This window comes from Glycine soja, chromosome 10, assembly GCF_004193775.1.
Source record: "Glycine soja cultivar W05 chromosome 10, ASM419377v2, whole genome shotgun sequence".
Lineage (NCBI taxonomy): Eukaryota > Viridiplantae > Streptophyta > Magnoliopsida > Fabales > Fabaceae > Glycine > Glycine soja.
In genome coordinates this window covers 12519593-12538917 of record NC_041011.1, presented here as the reverse complement: position 1 = coordinate 12538917, position 19325 = coordinate 12519593, and the positions used below count along the sequence as shown (strand labels likewise).

Sequence of the window (19325 nt, the reverse complement as noted above, 5' to 3'; positions counted from 1 at the left end):
AACATTCATGTCATTAAGCAAACAGTTTCAACGGTCCAGAAAAGCCTTTCCAAAGGTGAAATTATTTAAGCCAATCCCTTTTACATGTGAAATCATTACGTGTTCTGTGCCTAGCAAGAAGAGGAACAAGAAAAGAAGCGAGCAGAAATCAAGTTAAATTTCTAGCACATTAATGTGAACGAACCAGTTTACACTGTTAAAGCGTACATCAGGCAGATACATAGCTCAATGCGGGTGAACTGATAAAGCGTGAGGTGGTTGTGCGAAAAGACCTCTCAAGTGGATCAAGTTCAGTGTCATCTGCAGCACCACTCTTTGAAAGGAGATTTTGAGAAAACGATACAAGAGAGTCCACGATTTCAGACATTGGAGGTCGAAATTCCTTTACTGGCTGCACGAGAGACACGTTAAGTTTCTTGCAACACCCCAGAAAAAACAGAGTGAGTGAATATATATATATATATATATATATATATATATATATATATATATATATATATATATATATATATATATATACCTGAGTGCAGAGGGAGATGATATCAGCATAACGAGAAAGAGCCTTGGATGAAAATGTTCTTTTGATTGCTGGATCCACCATCTGTTCCAAACTGTCGCAATCATGAAGCCTTGATGAAGCCCACTTTGCCAGATATTGCTCTTCCCTTGGCCTGGAACTGTGTTGGAAGAGAAATAGAGGTCATCATTCATCAAAAGAGGAAACAAACGAAATGGCACAGGATTAAAGAGAAATTAACATATACCCATCGAATGGTTTTCTTCCTGTTAACAGTTCAAGAAGCAATACTCCGAAGGAAAAGATGTCACTCTTCGTGCTGCCAATTCCTGGTTGGCCATGGTCTGGGGAACTATATCCTATATCCCTAATATCAATCTCAGAAGCCTGCTTTCCACAGTCAACATATTAATCAGTGAATCTATGTCCATGGCATACTTAAATTAATACCAGCTTCTGGTTCATTTTGCAGTTGTTACTCAATAAATTCAAGCAGGTTTTAGCTATACCTAGAAATTAAGCGCATAACACTATACCTAATTTGAAACTGGTTATTTTTCACGATAAATCATCCAAAAGCTAAAAAGCAACTATGAGCAGTGAGTAAATGTAACTGTTGTCTATCATGGAACTACTCTCTTCGTTTCAGATTATATGACATTTTAGAGAGAAAAAAAATATTTCAAAATAGATGTCATCTTACAAACTAATACTTTGTTAAATATTTTTTTAGGACTACCATTAATACATACTTAATGAGAGTAGTGTATAGTAATAGTAAATAAGTAATTAATTAGAGATATAAAATATATTAGGAAGTTATATAATATTTTTTGTGAAATTCAACAAATTAATTGCATTTCTTAATTACTGTTTCGAAACCTTAAGCACCATATAATATGATGGAGGGAATATTTTTTAATAAGTAGAGAGCACTAGACCTATAACTTTTGTTAGGTACGACTTAGCAACGAGAACCTTAACTGAAACAACTAACCTATTTAAACATGATGCCGATTCTTTCAGAAATTTACCCGATTTTTTATTTTGTCGCTTGTCAGTGGTCTCAAAATAGCCAAGCCGCAGTCAGTAACACGAGGCATGAGATTTTCGTCCAGTAGAACATTGGTAGCCTTTAAGTTTCCATGGGAGACAGCAGGAGAGAAAGTCGAGTGCAAATAGCTGTAATTATAAACATTTGTGTATGCCACGGTTGAGAGTTGAGACATGAACATGATTCTATTTTCATATTTAACAGGAAATGAATTTGAGTAGCAACATGGAACTTACTTCAGGGCCTGACCAACTCCTAAAGCGATTCTGAGACGTGTGCCCCAAGATAAAGGTTTGTATGCTGCACTGTGAAGAGCATCATCTAGAGTTAAATTTCTGACATAGTCATAGACAAGAAGATGTTGTCCATGCTCCAAGCAGTAGCCTTTAAGTGAAACTATGTTGGGGTGGTTCAGACGGGAAGCAGTGCAAACTACATCCAAGAACTTTTCCTCTTCAATGAAAGACATACCAGCCATGTTAATGTTCTTCACTGCGAAAACCTTTCGAAAAGAAGAATTGGAAAGCAGCAGTGTTATAAATTGAAAGAAGCAGTTTTGAAATCTGAACGTGATTTAGTGTTTAGAAGGTAGTACCTTGTTTTCTGGAAATTCAGCTCTGTAAACAGGGCCAAGGGATCCCTCTCCCAGAAGGTTGTCTTCATGGAAACTGTTGGTAACCAACTGAACCTCCGCTACTGTATAAACCTTTGTCCTTCCAGTGAATCTATCTCTTCCCGAAAAACTCTTTCTTGATGTTTGCCCTGTTCTTTTATGGATCTGGGAAGTTAATCGCCTTGGACTCAAAAGAGATGCAGCATTGTAAGGTGGGATTTGCAAGCTCTCGTCAATCGCCGTAGTAGATACATCTATCACCATTAAAAATGGATAGGAAAAAAGAAAAAAACGGTCAAAGATGGAAATGAATTTACAGAACTAATAAACGGAATGGCATCAGACATATGAAACAGAAAGAGAAGGAAACTGAGTGAAATTTGGCAATATATCTTAACGGGATTACATGTTTAGTATCACAAATTTTACTCACTCCCTTTCTACCTATCTAATTGTATATTCAGTCATTTTAATTTTAAATCTGTGTGTGGAATGAACATGAAAATTGAGTGAAAATTTTGAGATCATATTAATGTTATTAGCATGTGATTCAGTCATGAGGTTTTTGGATTTGACTAGGAGTGCCTCACCATTTATATGCCTCTGTTAAAGAATTAATTACCTTTGGTTTGACTAGGCAATGAACTATGGTTTCTTTCATAGTCCTCCATTCTCTGTCTATGGAGCTTTTTCAATCGGATCCCAATGAAGAGCGCAAAACCTGTCGCCAATAATGTTCCTGTACCAACCATAAAAGCTATTCCTCCGGGACCCATATGTTTGTTCTTTTGTTTCCTTACTTTAGGAGGATCGTAGTTCTCAACGGCATTCGCCTGAGTTACGGGTGGGCGACTAGTGTTTTGCTCAATGGGTACATTGTCCAAAGGAAATGCCCAGGGAGGAGAGCCGTCTACTGCATGGAACTTGTTCCCTCCAATCCTAATTGAGAGTAGAATGTGACTTTTCGATGATATTTGTCCATAATTTCATATCCAACGAAGAAATAGAAGGTGATAGAAACTTATCACTAACCATAAGTTTGGTATGGACTGAAAATGCTGTGGAAGAATGCCACTGAACAGATTATCTTGAATGTTCCTGACAAAACAAAGAAATTAGCAAATAATAGAACTGTAGTCACACAATGTTGAAAATGTTTAGAGATAACCTACAAATCAATGAGTGGAAGTTCAGCCAGGTAGGTGACTGATCCTGTGAATCTGTTATTCTGCAGGAGCCTGCAAATAAGCAACATGCTACCGATCAAACTAACACGACCATGTATAACAAAAGTCCTGTCTGAGTATGTGATGAAATACAAATTAAGTTTAGGAAACAGGGTAGGTGTGTAATAAAGACGAAACTTACAATCTATTAAGGTCTGTCAAGGAACCAAATGAACTTGGCAGATCACCTGTGAAATTATTGTACGAAAGGTCCCTGATGGTATGAATTCATCCTTAATTAGTTGACAGATTGAGATCTAAACAACAGTCAAAACATCTAAATTTTGTTGCCTCACTTTCTCACGACTCAATCTAATTTTCAATTATATAGTCGAATATTAGAGCTTTACTTGCTCTTGTGCTTCTCAAGTCCTAGCTATCATATTCATGTGCATTTCCAACTAAAAGAGGAATGAATGATTATGTGGCCTAATGGCCTATGCTATCTGTCTTTTGGCTTATTTATGTAGTTTATATTGATTGCACATTCTACTCTTTCCCTTGTGAATTATGAAAATTTGAGGTTTTGATTGGCTTCATCACTTGTTCATACAGATCCAGAATATTCCAGATTAGTAACAAACAGAAAAACCTATCTATGGAAATGGTTTAGGTTTTAGGAACCTAAAATTTCCTACTGATTGAATCACTTGTCCTTTCATCTCAATTAAAATGCAATAGCAAAAGACTCGGGAAGAAAACATACATTTCTTTGAGATTATCTAAGCCAGTAAACACATTGCCAATGGGTCCATTCAAGAAATTATGGCTTAAATTCCTGCAAGACAAGAAGTGATGATTTACAGCCATTTGTAAAGATCAAAACATTATATCATAATCAATAGAAATATGTCCTCTATAAAGCTTGGGGTGAAATCAATACTAATGTAACTCACAGATGCCTTAGTTTTTTCATGGTTGACAATGTATGGGGTATATTTTGGCCCAAATAGTTGCAAGCCATATTTCTGCACGAGAGGAAAATTGTCAGAAAAACACACTGCTGAAAGATACTTACCATTAAGCATAGCACATAGTCACACGAGAACTAAAGGAAGAAAAAAAACAGTAGGCTTACATATGTGTGGCATTCGGGGGTAAACCCAGTGGTATTTCACCCATTATGTTGTTAGAACTGACATCACTAAAGAAACCAGAAGTTGAAAGTAAGTAAATAACAGGTCCTGACAATAAACCATCGCCATAAGAACTTAAATCTATACAATTGCTTACAGTTGCTTCAAGTTTTGTAGATTATTGAGCAAGCCTCCAAGATACCCGGTAAGGCTTAGTCCACGAATTTTGCTGAATGAAGAAAAGAGAATGTGTAACAGGTTTATTTATTAGTGGCATTATAATCTGAATGTGAGTATCATCAACAGAGTCAGTGCATTACAGGTGTATAACTGATGAGCCAGAACATGCTACTCCTGTCCAAGATTCCTCACAAGGATCGTTACCGTTCCATCCATTCAGCACTGCTGGGCTGTTTAAAGCCCTGTATAGATCCTGCAGAGCTGTGACTGCTCATATAAACGTTTACAAAAAAACATATAGTTTAGTAGCAGAAACACGAATTGTGAGCTATACCAAAACGAGTTCAATATCAGTAATTCGAGATCGGTAATCCAGCAAATACTTATTTTTATTATTTCTCATTTACAAACACCGATTTTCTATTTCTCTATCTAAATCTTTCATCTTCAAGTTATCTTTATATGAATTTAACAATAACGATTCACGAGTAATCTTCTACTGTTTTGGCGATTCTGTCAAATAAAGTTAAATATACCCTAATTTTGGAAATAATACCAACCAAATCTCATTGAAGAATAACATAGAAAGAATCAAACCAGCCATGAGATTGATTAGATTCAAAGACAATGCCAAATGCACATCGCGAAGTTACTTAATCAATTTTCAGTGAAATGTTAATAGTTCAAGAATCAAGAACGAATGAACGGTTCTTTGAATTTACCGTCAGGGGGATCCGTAAACGCGAAACAGCGAGAAACCAAAGTTGCCGAGAGGACAACGAGGACGGTGAGATTCACGAACACGTAGTTGTGAACCATTTCTTTCTATTTTCCACCGCTTTTACGAAATCGAAGTTGAACTGAATTAAACGAACTGAAGAGAGAGAGAAAAAAAAAAGAGAATTCAAGCTTCAAGAAAACTAAAAACAAAAATAGAGAGAGGCTTAAGTTTTTTTTGAATGATCGACTCATGAATGAACGAACGAGTTTACCTGATTCTGATTCTTCGTTTTCGCGCGCGCGCGCGAGAGAGTTTACACAGTGCAGTGACACTGTACAGTTACAGTTACAGTTGAGAGAGAGTGTGTTTCTGGTTAAGTGGGGTCCACGTATAAGAGTTCGTTGTAGTTACTAGATAGTTTGTTTTTGGCGCGCAACGCTCAAGTGTACGTGTGCTCCTTTTAATTTTTAAAAAATAAAAATATTGTAGTTAAAGTTTTAGCACACTTATGCAAATTAGTAACTAGCGATTAATCTACATAATTATCACGCAGCTTAATTGCGTTTGCGTTGTTTAAAACCATCGTGGGAGAGTTAAAGAAATATGATGATATCTATTACATTCCTGCCAAATCAAGCCATAATAATGATTAAGTGATGGAATGCGATAAAAATAAGTTTCTTATATTTTATTTCATTTCATTCTTTTTTTATATCATCTTATTCCATCATTTCAAGCCCAAGAATTTGTAGTTGTCTGTTAATTTCTCTGATTTGGTACTGACTAGTGAGCAGGTGCTTAGGCTTAACTTTAACTAAATAAAAAACGGAATCTTATTTTTTAAATTGAAGTTCGTTCACCAATTGTTAATAAGTTCACATTTGTGATCAAACAATTTTTTTCTATATATTTAATTAAAAAAAGATTTTAATCACACCATATAAAGCATCATTAGCTCACAATCCAATAACTAAAACAGATAAAAGTTTAAAGCTCGATTGGTTTAACCCATGAGTTTAAATATTGAGTTCAAATTAACTTAAACCTAGTATAAAGTCTAACTTATTGAATTATTAACTTACAAGCGAACTAAATCAGTTAATTGTTGGTTGCCAAAATTACATTTGATATTTAATAATTTTCAGTTTAATCATCAAACCCTCACAATGACATGATAATATGTGATTAGATAATAATGTAAAATATTTATACGATCAATGCATAGTCCTTTCCCCACAATTTATATTTGTTTATCACAATAATGTTTTAAAAAAAATAAAAATAGATAGTACTTGTACACAAGATGCAAAGTTAAGTAGGTTACCAACAAGTCATTGATTTATGTAATATTTGACTCGATATCCTTAAACAAAGTCTTAGATTTAAACCTTGTTGGTAGTTAAAAATGCTTTAAAAAGGACACTCTAGTCAAGGTGGTTAGCCTAACACATATTGATGGTAGGGGTGCTCATGATTTGAGTATTTATAACTCAAATCATAACTAGTAAATAACTAGATTATAAGTGAGTATTATAATTATAATCATAACTAGTTTTATATAATTAGTTATAATTTGATATAATCAATTATTGTTTGTAAAATATGAGTATATAACAGATTAGGAATAAATTAGTTATATAACAAGTTATATTTAAAATCAATTATAAATGAATAGAAATAAGTTATTCAAAATAATCATTTTCATAAAACTAGTTATAGTTTTATGACTAATTATTTTTAAATAAAAATAAGTTATTTGAAATAATTATAATTATAGAAGAGATTGTAGTTTTATAATTACTTTTATAAAACTAGTTATAATTATTTTTTTAAAACTAATTTTTTTAGCAGCCTTACATGTAATCATGAGTTGATACTGTGTTAGTAAGATGGTAATAAAAAAAAGTTAAGTATGTTTATTTTTCTTTAAAATCTCAACTTCTAATTTGCACAATGGGTAAAATTTAAGGTGCAACTTTTGTTTAGTTCTTTAAATTCCAAACCGTCATTCTGAAAAAATTAAATTACATTGGCCTTTTTTCATGATGAAAAAAATCCTGTTGGGCCTGCCCTGACTGAACTACCATCTATGGGCCTGTCCATGGTAGCTTACATTATGCCTTTTCTTGGGTGATGCTAGGTGCACCAGTATTATTGCTTGTGCACCCAAAAATTTTTGGTAATTCCAAAATTACCCCTACGTCTTCTTCAACCTTTTTTAAGTTACTTTTACTGTTTTGTGGCATTTGCGCTTCGCTTTCTGCTCTGTTGGTTTTTGTCGTTGAGTGAGGTGTCGCTTGGGTGGAGGTGAAAGTGTTACCGGTGGGTGGTGGTTGTTGTGGTGGTTGATTCGTCGTCAGAGGTACACCAAGTACGCGAGTTGGCATTGTTGGTTTCCCTGAGTGAGTTGATCCGTATGTTTAATTTCAACATACAGATCAACTTGATCCGTAAGGTTTATATGGATCAACTTGATCTATACGGATCAACTTGATCCGTATGGTATACAGATTTTGAAATTTGTAAAAATTGTTTAAAGTTTTAATTCTTTTTAATTATAAATATGTTTGTATGTAAATTTGTAAATAAAAATTATTTGTTTATATGTTTATTTGAAATAATTCGTATGTAGATTGATATAGGATTTTTGGTTTTTAATATATATGGTTATGAATTGTAGTGTTTATAAAATGGTATGCAGTAAAAGATTACGTTGAGTTTGTTATGATATTATATGTATAGTGTGGTTAGGTGTTGTATGTTTGTCATGTGGAAATTTTTAATTTGTTGTTAAGATGGGTGAAGATCAATGGATGTATGACAGTATAATGTCCGAAGAAGTTGATATGGATGATGAAAATGAACAAGAATGTGGTGTGAATGAACAACATGTTGATTGTTCGGATGCGTTCAATACTTCTCAGGTAATAATCTTCATTATTGTTATTAAATTGATAAGATGAATGTCCCTTTGAAGACTAAAATTGTGGGTTGAATTGTAGGTGTTTGCTATCCGAGATAATGTTTTGCAGTGGGTTCGATCAGTTGCTCATGAAAATGGATTTGTGGTGCTGATTATGAGGCTAGACACAAACACTGGTATTAGAGGAAGGACTTCATTTGTGTTAATTGGTTGTGAGAGGAGTGGTTAGTATAGGTCTAGGAAGAAAGATTTTGTTAGAAGAGATACTGAGAGTATGAAATGTGGGTGTCCCTTCAAGCTTTGTGGGAAACCAGTAGTTGGAGGGAAGGGTTGGATGGTGAAGTTGATGTGTGAGAGTCATAATTATGAATTGGTCAAGTCATTATTTGGACATCCATACGTTGGGCGATTGACTTGATGGAAGCTTGCTTGTGGGGCTTCTATGGAGGCTGGATCTTTGAGCTGGAATGAGATCCTTAATGGTGATTTTCCACCATTGAGATGCAGTGGAAGACAAAAGAGAAGAGGTAAGAGGCGGCGCCATCCACTAGGGAATAAGCCATGGAAGAAGGAGCTTCACCACCAAGATGAACCTTGGATAAGAAGCTTGGAGAGGATGCTTCAATGGAGGAAAAGAAAGAGGGAGAGAAAGAGAGAGGGGGGAGCACGAAATTGAAGGAAGAAAAAGGGAGATAAGTTGAACTTTGAGTTGTGTCTCACAAGACTCTCATTCATCAAAGTTACAACAAGTGTTACACATGTTTCTATTTATAGACTAGGTAGCTTCCTTGAGAAGCTTTCTTGAGAAAACTTCCTTGAGAAGCTTCTTTGAGAAAACTTCCTTGAGAAGCTAGAGCTTAGCTACACACACCCCTCTAATAACTAAGCTCACCTCCTTGAGAAGCTTCCTTGAAAAGATTCCTAAAGAAGCTAGAGCTTAGCTACACACACCTCTCTAATAGCTAAGCTCACCTCCTTGAGATGAGAAACTAGAACTTAGCTACACACCCCCTATAATAGCTAAGCTCACCCCCATGACAAAATACATGAAAATACAAAAAAAAAAGTCTCTACTACAAAGACTACTCAAAATGCCTCGAAATACAAGGCTAAAACCCTATACTACTAGAATGGCCAAAATACAAGGCCTAAACGAAGGAATAAACCTATTCTAATATTTACAAAGATAAGCGGGCTCATACTTAGCCCATGGGCTCAAAATCTACCCTAAGGCTCATAAGAACCCTAGGGCCTTCCCTTGGATCTCTGGCCCAATCTACTTGGAGTCTTCTATCCAATGCCCTTGCGGGGTAGGATTGCATCATTCCCTCCACCTTGGAAAGGATTTGACCTCAAATCCCGAGGTTCTTTATACTCTGGGCTCCTTCCCTCAACACCTGTAAAAAGAAAAAAAAACATATGTATTAGTGGTGTTTGGTATGTTGAAGTAAGGTAAGGTCTGAAAACCCATTTCCTGGGCATCTTCCCATGAAGGAACATGGTTTCTCACCAACTCAATGAGTGGAGCTACAAGTTTAGAAAAATACGGGACAAACCTTTTGTAAAAGTTTGTTAAGTCATGGAAGCCCCAAATTTTTCTTATACTTGGTGGAGTGGGCCACTCAAGAATGACCTTTATTCTCTTAGGGTTCATGGGAACCCCTTGATCACTATTTGAAAAATTAAGAAAAGTAACGCAATAAAACATACCTTTTTCTGTATATTCATATTCATTATTCCTACCAAAAAGTATGACAAACCTAAGGTGTCCCATATGAGTACCTAAGTTTGTATTGAAACTAAAAATAAGAAAAAACCTACCCATTGGGTCCCTATGTACACACATCATGAAGATGTTAGGTGTATAAGTGATTTTACAAAAGAGGGTTGCACCACTCAAAACATTTATCATACCACCTATTTTAGGGACTTGGTGCCTAATAATACCTATTTTAGGCACCAAAAAAGCACAAGGATTTAAGCTCTTGCGAACCAAACCCTCATCCAACAACTTCTTTACTTGAGGAATAAACTTAAGCCCAAGAGGTGTGGTAATGCTAGCAAGTGTCTTTTTACAAAAGAGAAAATATGGAGGTTGTCTAAGAGGGAAAGTTTCTTTAATGTTTGTCTTTATTGTAAAATGAGTTTCCTTCTTAGCTAACCTCTTAGAGGAGACACTTACCTCCTTACACTTCTCTTTAAACACTAATGGTTGTCCATCTTCTTGGGGGTAAATTTTTTCACTAGATTCTTCCCATTTTGCTTCTTCACTTTCACTAGAGGAAGGTGAAGTAGTAGCCTCATCTTGGCTACTATAAATGTCTTGGCCCCTCATAATCATGGTTTTTGTGGTGGGGCATTGAGAAGTAATGTGTCCTCTTCCAAGACATTTAAAGCACTTTATAGAGCTAGTTTTCTCTTGCATACTAGCCTTAGGGGCTTGCTTTTCTATTGCTTTCCCCTTATCATCTTTGGGCTTAGAAGGTGTCACCCCTAAGATGCCTTGACCTTGGTCTTTCTTTGGATAAGAGTGAGAGCCATAAGATTTTGAAGTAGACTTCTTTTTAAGTTGTTGCTCTACCCTTATTTCCCAATCTAAGTTAGCCTCTACATTGTCCTTCCCATGGAAGTATGAGAGGTTAATGTTAGCCTCTTGAGGCTTTCTTTCCTTTTCTCTTCTATGGGAGTGAGGTCTAAGATGTGACCTATGCCTTCCTTCGTAATAGTCACGAAGTTCTTCACTTAGGCTCTTGCAAGAGTTATGACTACTATAGGAGGCATGTTTTTCTCTTTTCATTATTTTTCTTCTTTCTTCCTCTTATTTTCTTTCTTTCATCTTGACTTATTTCTTCCACTCTTTTTTTTCCTTTTTCTTTTCTCTCTTGTTTTTCTTTCCATAACTTGAGGGAACTCAACTCATCTAAGATTCTAGATAAAGGGTCTTTATGACTAGTACCCTTGCCATTAACACTAGATGAATGATGACTCATGTTGGTTCCTAAGTTGTGGTTCTTTCTTGTTGGAGGTTTGAAAACAAAAGGTAAAAGAAACTATGGTTGAAACTAGCCAAAATAAACACTAAAAGAGGTGTGAAAGATAAGGTAAAAACTAATTGGTAAAATGCAAGCTATCTAGGCGGTTTGACAATGGAAGGTAAAAGAAATAAGCTACGAAAGTAAGCAAGAAATGTAAATTAGGCGAATCCTAAGAGTGTTTGGATGACCACATTTAAGGTTCCCAACAAAACACTCACAATCCTAAGGGAAAATACAAGGCCTAAGCGGGCTCATACTTAGCCCATGGGCTCAAAATCTACCCTAAGGCTCATGAGAACCCTAGGGCCTTCCCTTGGATCTCTGGCCCAATCTACTTGGAGTCTTCTATCCAATGCCCTTGCGGGGTAGGATTGCATCATGACTAAGGATGAAAAGACAATTATTGTTGATATGACAAAGTCAATGGTCAAACCAAGAAACTGTAGAAGCAAGCTTCATGATGATGAATCAAGTTGATTCAAGTAGTTTTGATGATGACAAAGATGATGACAAAAAGCTCCAAAGAATGATTTCAAGATTGAGTCAACAAGTTCAAGATCAAGTTTAATTTCAAGCTTCATGAGAAGAAATCAAGAAGATTCAAGAATCAAGAGAAGTTTGATTTCAAGATTCAAGAAAAGATGAATTCAAGATTCAAGAGAAGAAATCAAGACGACTTCACAAGGGAAGTATTGAAAAGATTTTGCAAAAAACAAACATAGCACAGTTTTGTTTTTCAAAAGAGTTTATCTCAAAATTTTCTAAGTTACCAGAGTTTTTACACTCTGGTAATCGATTACAAAAACTGGTAATCGATTACCAGTGGCAAAGTTTGATTTCAAAAGCTTTTAACTGAATTTGCAACGTTCCAATTGATTTTTAAATGGTGTAATCGATTACAATATATCGGTAATTGATTACCAGTGTATCTGAACGTTGAAATTCAAATTCAATTGTGAAGAGTCACATCTTTTCATAAAATGCTTTGTGTAATCGATTACATGGTTTTGGTAATCAATTACCAGTGACAAGTTTTGAATAAAAAACAAGAGATGTAACTCTTCCAATGGTTTTCAGGTTTTTCTCAAGGTTATAACTCTTCCAATGGTTTTCTTGACCAGACATGAAGAGTCTATGAAAGCAAGACCTTGACTTGCATTTTGTGTACTTGATATAACTTTTCATATATTCTTTTACAACCTTTGAATCTCTTTGAACTTCTTCTTCTTCTTCTTCCTTTGCCAAAAGTTTTTTGAGTTTTCTGGTTTCCAAACTTTGTTCTTTTACAGAAAACAAAAGTGTGTTATATCTTTTCATTCTCTTCTCCCTTTGCCAAAAAGAATTCGCCAAGGACTAACCGCCTGAATTCTTTTTGTGTCTCTCTTATCCCTTTTCCAAAAGAACGAAGGACTAACCGCCTAAATTCTTTTGTGTCTCCCTTCTCCCTTTTCAAAGAATTCAAAACGACACAGTCTGAGAATTCTTTTGATTCTTCCCTCTCCCTTAAACAAAAGATTTCAAAGGACTAATCGCCTGAGATATATTTTGTTTCCCCTTCACAAAGTTTCAAAGGACTAACCGCTTGAGAACTTTGTCTTAACACATTGGAGGGTACATCCTTTGAGGTACAAGTAGAGGGTACATCTACTTGGGTTGTTGTAACTGAGAACAAGAGAGGGTACATCTCTTGTTGATCAGTTCAAGTGGAGGGTACATCCACTTGGTTGTTCAAAGAGAACAAGGGAGGATACATCCTTTGTGGATCTTTGCTTGTAAAGGCTTTTACAAGGTTGAAAAGAAATCTCAAGGACTGCAGGTCGCTTGGGGACTGAATGTAGGCACGGGTTGTTGCCGAACCAGTATAAAATTCTTGTGTTTGTCTTCTTCTTCCCTACATTCTTTAATTTTTGCTGTGCACTTTAATTATCGCTTTTACTTTTGGTTAAGTTTCTATTTCTGTTCTTTACTTTCTTAAACTTTGTAGTAAAAGCCTAATTGAATCTAGTAACATTAAGAAGGATAGAATTTTAATTAGTAAAGGTTCACTAATAATTAATTCAACCCCCCCTTCTTAATTATTCTGAGGCCACTTGAACCAACAGAAACATTCTGCTAACGTTGAAGGAGTACAATGTTAATATTTTTACAACAATCAAACAAATATACAATGCAAGAAGTGCATACCAGTCTTCCATTAGAGGAAGTGATACTGAAATGCAACATCTAATGAAGCTTCTTGAACGGGATAAATATATTCATTGGCATAGATTAAAGGAAGAAGATGTGGTACGTGATATCTTTTGGTGTCACCCTGATGCAGTGAAGTTATGCAATGCATGTAATTTGGTGTTTTTGATAGATAGTACCTACAAACAAACAAGTACAGACTCCCACTACTTGACTTTGTTGGTGTGACACCTACGGGGATGACATTCTCTGTTGGTTTTGCATATCTGGAGGGTGAACGTGTTAATATGTGGTATGGGCTTTAGAATGGTTTCAAGGTTTTTTTCTAAGACATGATGCCCTCTGATCGAGGCCATACCCAAATCAAATAAACATTAAAATGCAGTAACTAGGAAGTGATCCTAGGTCGTTTCCTAACGAGCAATGATAAACCAAATGTTCATAACAGATAGTAGGAAAATAGTAACAAATTGGGGGGGGGGAGGTGTTTGCTTTTGTAAATTAAACAGCGAATAGATGTGAATTATAAAATATCAGAATTAAAACACGTTGCTTCCCCTTGATTCACAAGCAAGTCTCTTATCCTAGGTTACGAGAGTTTATCCTTTATCAGTTCAACCACTTAATCCAACCCTAAATTAAATTACTAAGCGAAATTTAACATAAGGCATTCATTATGTGATTAAGCAACACATACACCAATTAATCATAAAATGATCATTAAGCATGAATGTAAATTAAGCGCAGAGACAATTAATCAAGCACTAAGAATGCATGAATTAATAGCAACAAATTCAGAGTAATTAGTGAAGAGGAAAAACTGAACAAAATTTAATAGTAATAATAGAACCTCAAAGAGAATTGTGCTTGATCCTCAAGAGAAAACAACGCTGGAGACTTAGCCTTCCATTAATCAATAGAGAATGAAATTATAGATTGAAGAACAAAATTTTATTGTTGAAACGAAAAGTAAAAACTGGAATTGCAAAACGAAAAAGAGTCTAAAAGAAGAAAAGCCTAAAACTAAAAACGAAAACAGGAGAGAGAGAAGAGGGGAGAGAGAAGATAGGAGCTAAACTAGAACCTTGGTGCTGTTATATAGTTTTCCAGCCCCAAAGCTTACAAATTTGTTTTAAATCCAAGCCCATAAATAAAATCAAATCAAATCTAGATAATAGAAGATAAGATAAGATCTAGATGAAATAATATCTAGATGAGATCAAATCTAAATAATATCTAGATAAGATAAAGTCTAGATAAGATAAAATCTTGTAGAATAAAATAGTCTGCCCTCTTCAAGTCCAAGCCCAATTCACAAATTTGATTAAGCCTCACAAGATATACACTCTATCTCTCAAGTGTCTAGGCTAATGTTTACTCTTGAAGCACCTATGAAAACAAACACCACATAGACTTGGCAAAATTCTAAAATTGACAAACAACTTGACAAACACATGCACATGAGGATCAAAAGGTCTTTAAAGGTTGTAATGGGGCCAAGGACAAGGTAGGGGAAAAAAATATGGAATAAGTAGCTAAATCCCAAAGGAATAGAGAAGCAATGGGGAATAAGTGGAAATTAAGCACAAGTAGTAAACTCAAACCCTCTAATATCAACAAAATCAACCAAGGCTCCCAAATTAAGTCCTCATAACAAGACCTCATTTATTCAACTTCACCTCTTTTCTTCTTTTTTTTTTTTGAATAGTACGAATTTGCAACAATTGAATTATTTTTTTTTTATTTTTTTTAATAAGCAGTACGAATTTGAAGATTAAAGTAAGAACTAGGCAATATATATATACATCAAGCATGGCCAAAAATCATATCTTCCAATGAAACATACCCCCCCCCCCCCACACACACACACACTTATTCCCAAAACAATTCCAAAGCTCCAAAATTCCTTAAGGGTAAGGTGATATCATGGTTTTTCACTTAAGGCTTGTAATGAGCTTCAAAACAAAGAAAGGGCAACATAGGCTCAAAGGGGCTATCAAAGGAATTAATTCAAGGTAAGTCCATTTGGCTAGAAGCTTATAAGAACAAAATTGCCCAAATCATTTCCAAATATGCATGTGAATTAGGAAGCATCAACAAGAATCAAGCCAAGGCTATTGTGCAAGCAATCAATGGGGCAAAACACACCAAAAGATTATGATGATGGATGGCTCAAATTCTCACAAAGATAAACTTATCACTTTCAAATTGAGCTTTCAAAACTATCATGACATGTAGAGGAAAAACAAGGATTTCAAATCACAAAATGTCAAGAGACTTTTATTTTCAAAACAATTACCCATTTCTTGAACATATCCTATAATTCAAAGAAAATATGCAAAGTTGTACATGCAAACAGAATTGACCTAAAATATTAAACTAGAAACCCAACAAAACTAAAAAATTTAACACAAACAAAACTAACAAAACTAGCAAAACCAAAACCAAAGAACACTCCCCCCCATACTTAAACAACATATTGTCCTCAATGTAGCACAATTAAAAGATTAAAAGCAATTAAACCATCAAATAGAATCGGACAAATGTAATAAAAGTAAAGAAGGAGATAGGAAAAGAAAAACTCCCTAAGTCATGGTGGAAAAGAAGTAAGCTGAAGTAAGGAGATCTTTTGAGCAAAGACAACCCCCAATGTGTAATTGGATGCATCCCACATTAGCTCAAATGGGGCTGTCTAATCAGGTGCCTGAATGATAGGGGTGGTAGTTAGTGCTTTTTTAAGGCAATGAAAGGCCTCTTTGCATTTATCATTAAAGTCAAACTCCACCTCCTTTTGCAACAAGTTGGATAGTGGAAGGGCTACCTTGCTAAAATCTCTTATAAAGCGCCTGTAGAATCCTGCATGACCAAGAAAAGATCGCACCTCTCGCACGCAAGAGGGGTAAGGCAATTGTGAAATAATAGAAATTTTTGCAGGATCTACTTCAATGCCCTTATTGGAAATAATGTGGCCTAAAACTATACCTTGCTCAACCATAAAATGACATTTTTCAAAATTTACAACAAGGTTAGTTTCAATGCATCTATTCAAAACATTTTCCAAACTATCCAAACAAACATCAAAAGAGGATCCATATACAGTGAAATCATCCATAAACACCTCTATGCAATTTTCTAAAAAATCACTAAAAATACTAATCATGCACCGCTGGAAGGTACCAGGGGCATTACATAGGCCGAAAGGCATCCTCCTATAGGCAAAAGTGCCGAAGGGGCAGGTGAATGTGGTCTTTTCCTGATCCTCAGGAGCAATAGTGATTTGCATATAACCAAAAAAGCCATCAAGGAAACAGTAGTGAGATTTACCTGCCAAGCATTCAAGCATCTGGTCAATGAATGGCAGGGGAAAACGGTCATTTTTGGTAACCTGGTTCAACCTCCTATAGTTGATGCAGACTCTCCAATTGTTCTGCACCCGAGTAGGAATCAACTCCTCCTTCTCATTTTTTATCACGGTGAGGCCGGTTTTCTTCGAGACTACCTGGACGGGACTCACCCATTGGTTGTCGGAGATAGGATAAATGATGCCAGCTTGCAAAAGCTTGGTTACCTCCTTCTTCACTACATCAAGAATCACTGGGTTGAGTCTTCTTTGTGGTTGTCTTACTGTTTTAGCCTCATCCTCTAAATTTATTCGATGCATACATGTGGATGGGCTAATACCAGGAATGTCTACCAGGATCCAGCCTATAGCCTTCTTATGCTTCTTGAGAACTAATAACAGCTTCTCCTCTTGCTCATCAGCAAGGGAGGCAGATATAATTACTAGAAAACTTTTGCTATCATCCAAGTAAGCATATTTTAAATTTAATGGTAGAGGCTTCAATTCTGGTATGGCCGGCTGGATAGTGGTAGAAAGAGATGGTTTCTTAGCCTGTACCTCATAAAGAAAGTCAGAGGTATGTGTACTTCCTAAAACATGGTTAGTTCTATCTGACTCTAGAAAATCAATCTCAAGAGGTAAAACATCACCAGACATGTAATTAATATCAATTTCAGATTCACTCTCAACATCAAATTCAGACATATGATCAAGTAAAAATTCAGATTCAATGCATGAAAAGTGACAGGCATGCAGATTAGAATGAAGATCAGTCATGTATTCATCAACAATATGGTCAATTATTTCAACACGAAATACAGAAAGATCTTCAGATGGGTGTTTCATAGCATCAAGAATATTAAAATGAACAGTTATATCACCAAACTCCATAGATAGTGTGCCTGCATATACATCTATCTTAGTTGTAGCAGTTTTCATAAAAGGTCTGCCTAGAATGATGGGAACTGATCCTTTAGAAAATCCCTCCTCCATATTCAAAATATAAACATCAACAGGGAAAATCAGTTCACCAACTCTAACTAAGACATCCTCTATGAAGCTAGCAGGATAGGCAACACTTATATTAGCTAAATGAATTACCACATCAGTTGACTGCAAAGGACCTAGAGATAGAGAATTAAAAATAGACTGAGGCATAACACTAAGAGAAGCTCCTAAATCTAGCATGGCATTGTCAAACTTATTGTTCCCAATAATACAAGGTATGCTAAATGTACCTGGATCTTTACATTTTTCAGGGATTTAGGGAGCAGATTTACCAATCAATGCGGAGACATTTCTGCCCATACTAATTCTTTCACTTCCTTTAAGCTTCCACTTATTAGTGCACAACTCTTTCAAGAAATTGGCATATCTTGGAATTTGTTTTATTGCATCCAACAGAGGTATGTTTACCTCTACTTTTCTAAATGTTTCCAAGATCTCCTTCTCTGCCTCTTCCATTTTTTTGTTGGAAATTGCTCTTGGAGGGAATGGAAGAGGGATATGCTACTTCTGTAAATCAGAATTACCAGTGGAAGATTCACCTGCATAGAAATTGTTAGGTAACTTACTCTTTAAATTTTTGTCATCATCTTTTTCTGGAGTAGAGTGAGGTTGGGCAGGTTCATTTATGGACAAGGAAGGTGCTACTGGTTGAAGTCTTTGACACTATTTTCCCGACCTCAATGAAATGGCACTCACATTTTTGGGATTCTGGACAGATTGAGAAGGCAATCTGTCAGAATTCTGAGACTGTTGTTGATTTAACTGTGTAGCCAATTGTCCCATCTGATTAGTTAAGCTCTGAATGGAGGCTCTGGTCTCTTGTTGAAACTGCATGTTTTGCATAGTCATTTGCCTCACAAGTTCTTCAAGGGAAGGCTGTGGAGGAGCCTCAACTGTTTGCTGTTTCTGGGGCTGTTGTTGTTGCTGCTGGATTGGTGGAGGAACGTATGGTCTGCTTGGGCCAACAACATTTTGAAAATAAGGTTGTTGTTGCTGCTGTTGTGAAGGATTCGACTATCTAAGGTTGGGATGATTCCTCCAACCAGGATTGTACCTGTTGCTGGAGAGGTCATAATTATTCTGTTGTGGCTGATTTTGCTGCTGAGGTTGAAGAGGTCTGTTGTAGATGTTTGCAACATAAGCTTTAGGCTGTTCAATTGCTTCAGATTGTTGCACAGAAGGGCAAAGGTCTGTGTGGTGGTAGGTAGAGGAGCATAAACCACATAGTCTGGCGACAAGTGCAGATTTTGTGATTCATGGCTAGTTGGGTTACCAGGTTAACCAAGGCATCTAGTTTACCTTCAAGCTTCTTAGTTTCGGCTGATGAAGATGAATTCGTGGCTACTTCATTCACTCCTCTAATGACAATAGCATCACTTCTGGCACTAAATTGTTGGGAGTTTGAAGTCATCTTCTCAATTAAATTTCTTGCTTCAGTAGGGGAC

At 35.9% G+C, this 19325-nt stretch overlaps 1 protein-coding gene across 1 annotated transcript; it reads right to left on the bottom strand.

Moving 5' to 3' along the window:
• Positions 1 to 208: 208 nt before the first annotated feature.
• Positions 209 to 5532, bottom strand: LOC114370450 (protein STRUBBELIG-RECEPTOR FAMILY 2-like). The gene is made up of 15 exons (XM_028327805.1): positions 5389 to 5532; positions 4807 to 4933; positions 4644 to 4715; positions 4489 to 4554; positions 4117 to 4188; positions 3553 to 3624; positions 3357 to 3422; positions 3217 to 3282; positions 2816 to 3123; positions 2167 to 2459; positions 1808 to 2073; positions 1552 to 1699; positions 765 to 904; positions 521 to 677; positions 209 to 391 (listed from the first exon to the last, which is right to left on the bottom strand). The coding sequence occupies exons 1-15, from the start codon at positions 5483 to 5485 to the stop codon at positions 209 to 211; spliced, it is 2133 nt and encodes a 710-aa protein (XP_028183606.1). The 5' UTR covers positions 5486 to 5532.
• Between the last annotated feature and the right edge of the window lie 13793 nt (positions 5533 to 19325).

Bases quoted from the DNA above. Each gene is read 5' to 3' on its own strand.
- LOC114370450 (XM_028327805.1), bottom strand. From the start codon at position 5,485: ATGGTTCACAACTACGTGTTCGTGAATCTCACCGTCCTCGTTGTCCTC. The intron at 4,189-4,488 runs GTAAGCCTACTG...CTTGTCTTGCAG, and splicing joins CCCCCGAATGCCACACATAT to GAATTTAAGCCATAATTTCT. The intron at 2,074-2,166 runs GTACTACCTTCT...TCTTTTCGAAAG, and splicing joins CTGAATTTCCAGAAAACAAG to GTTTTCGCAGTGAAGAACAT.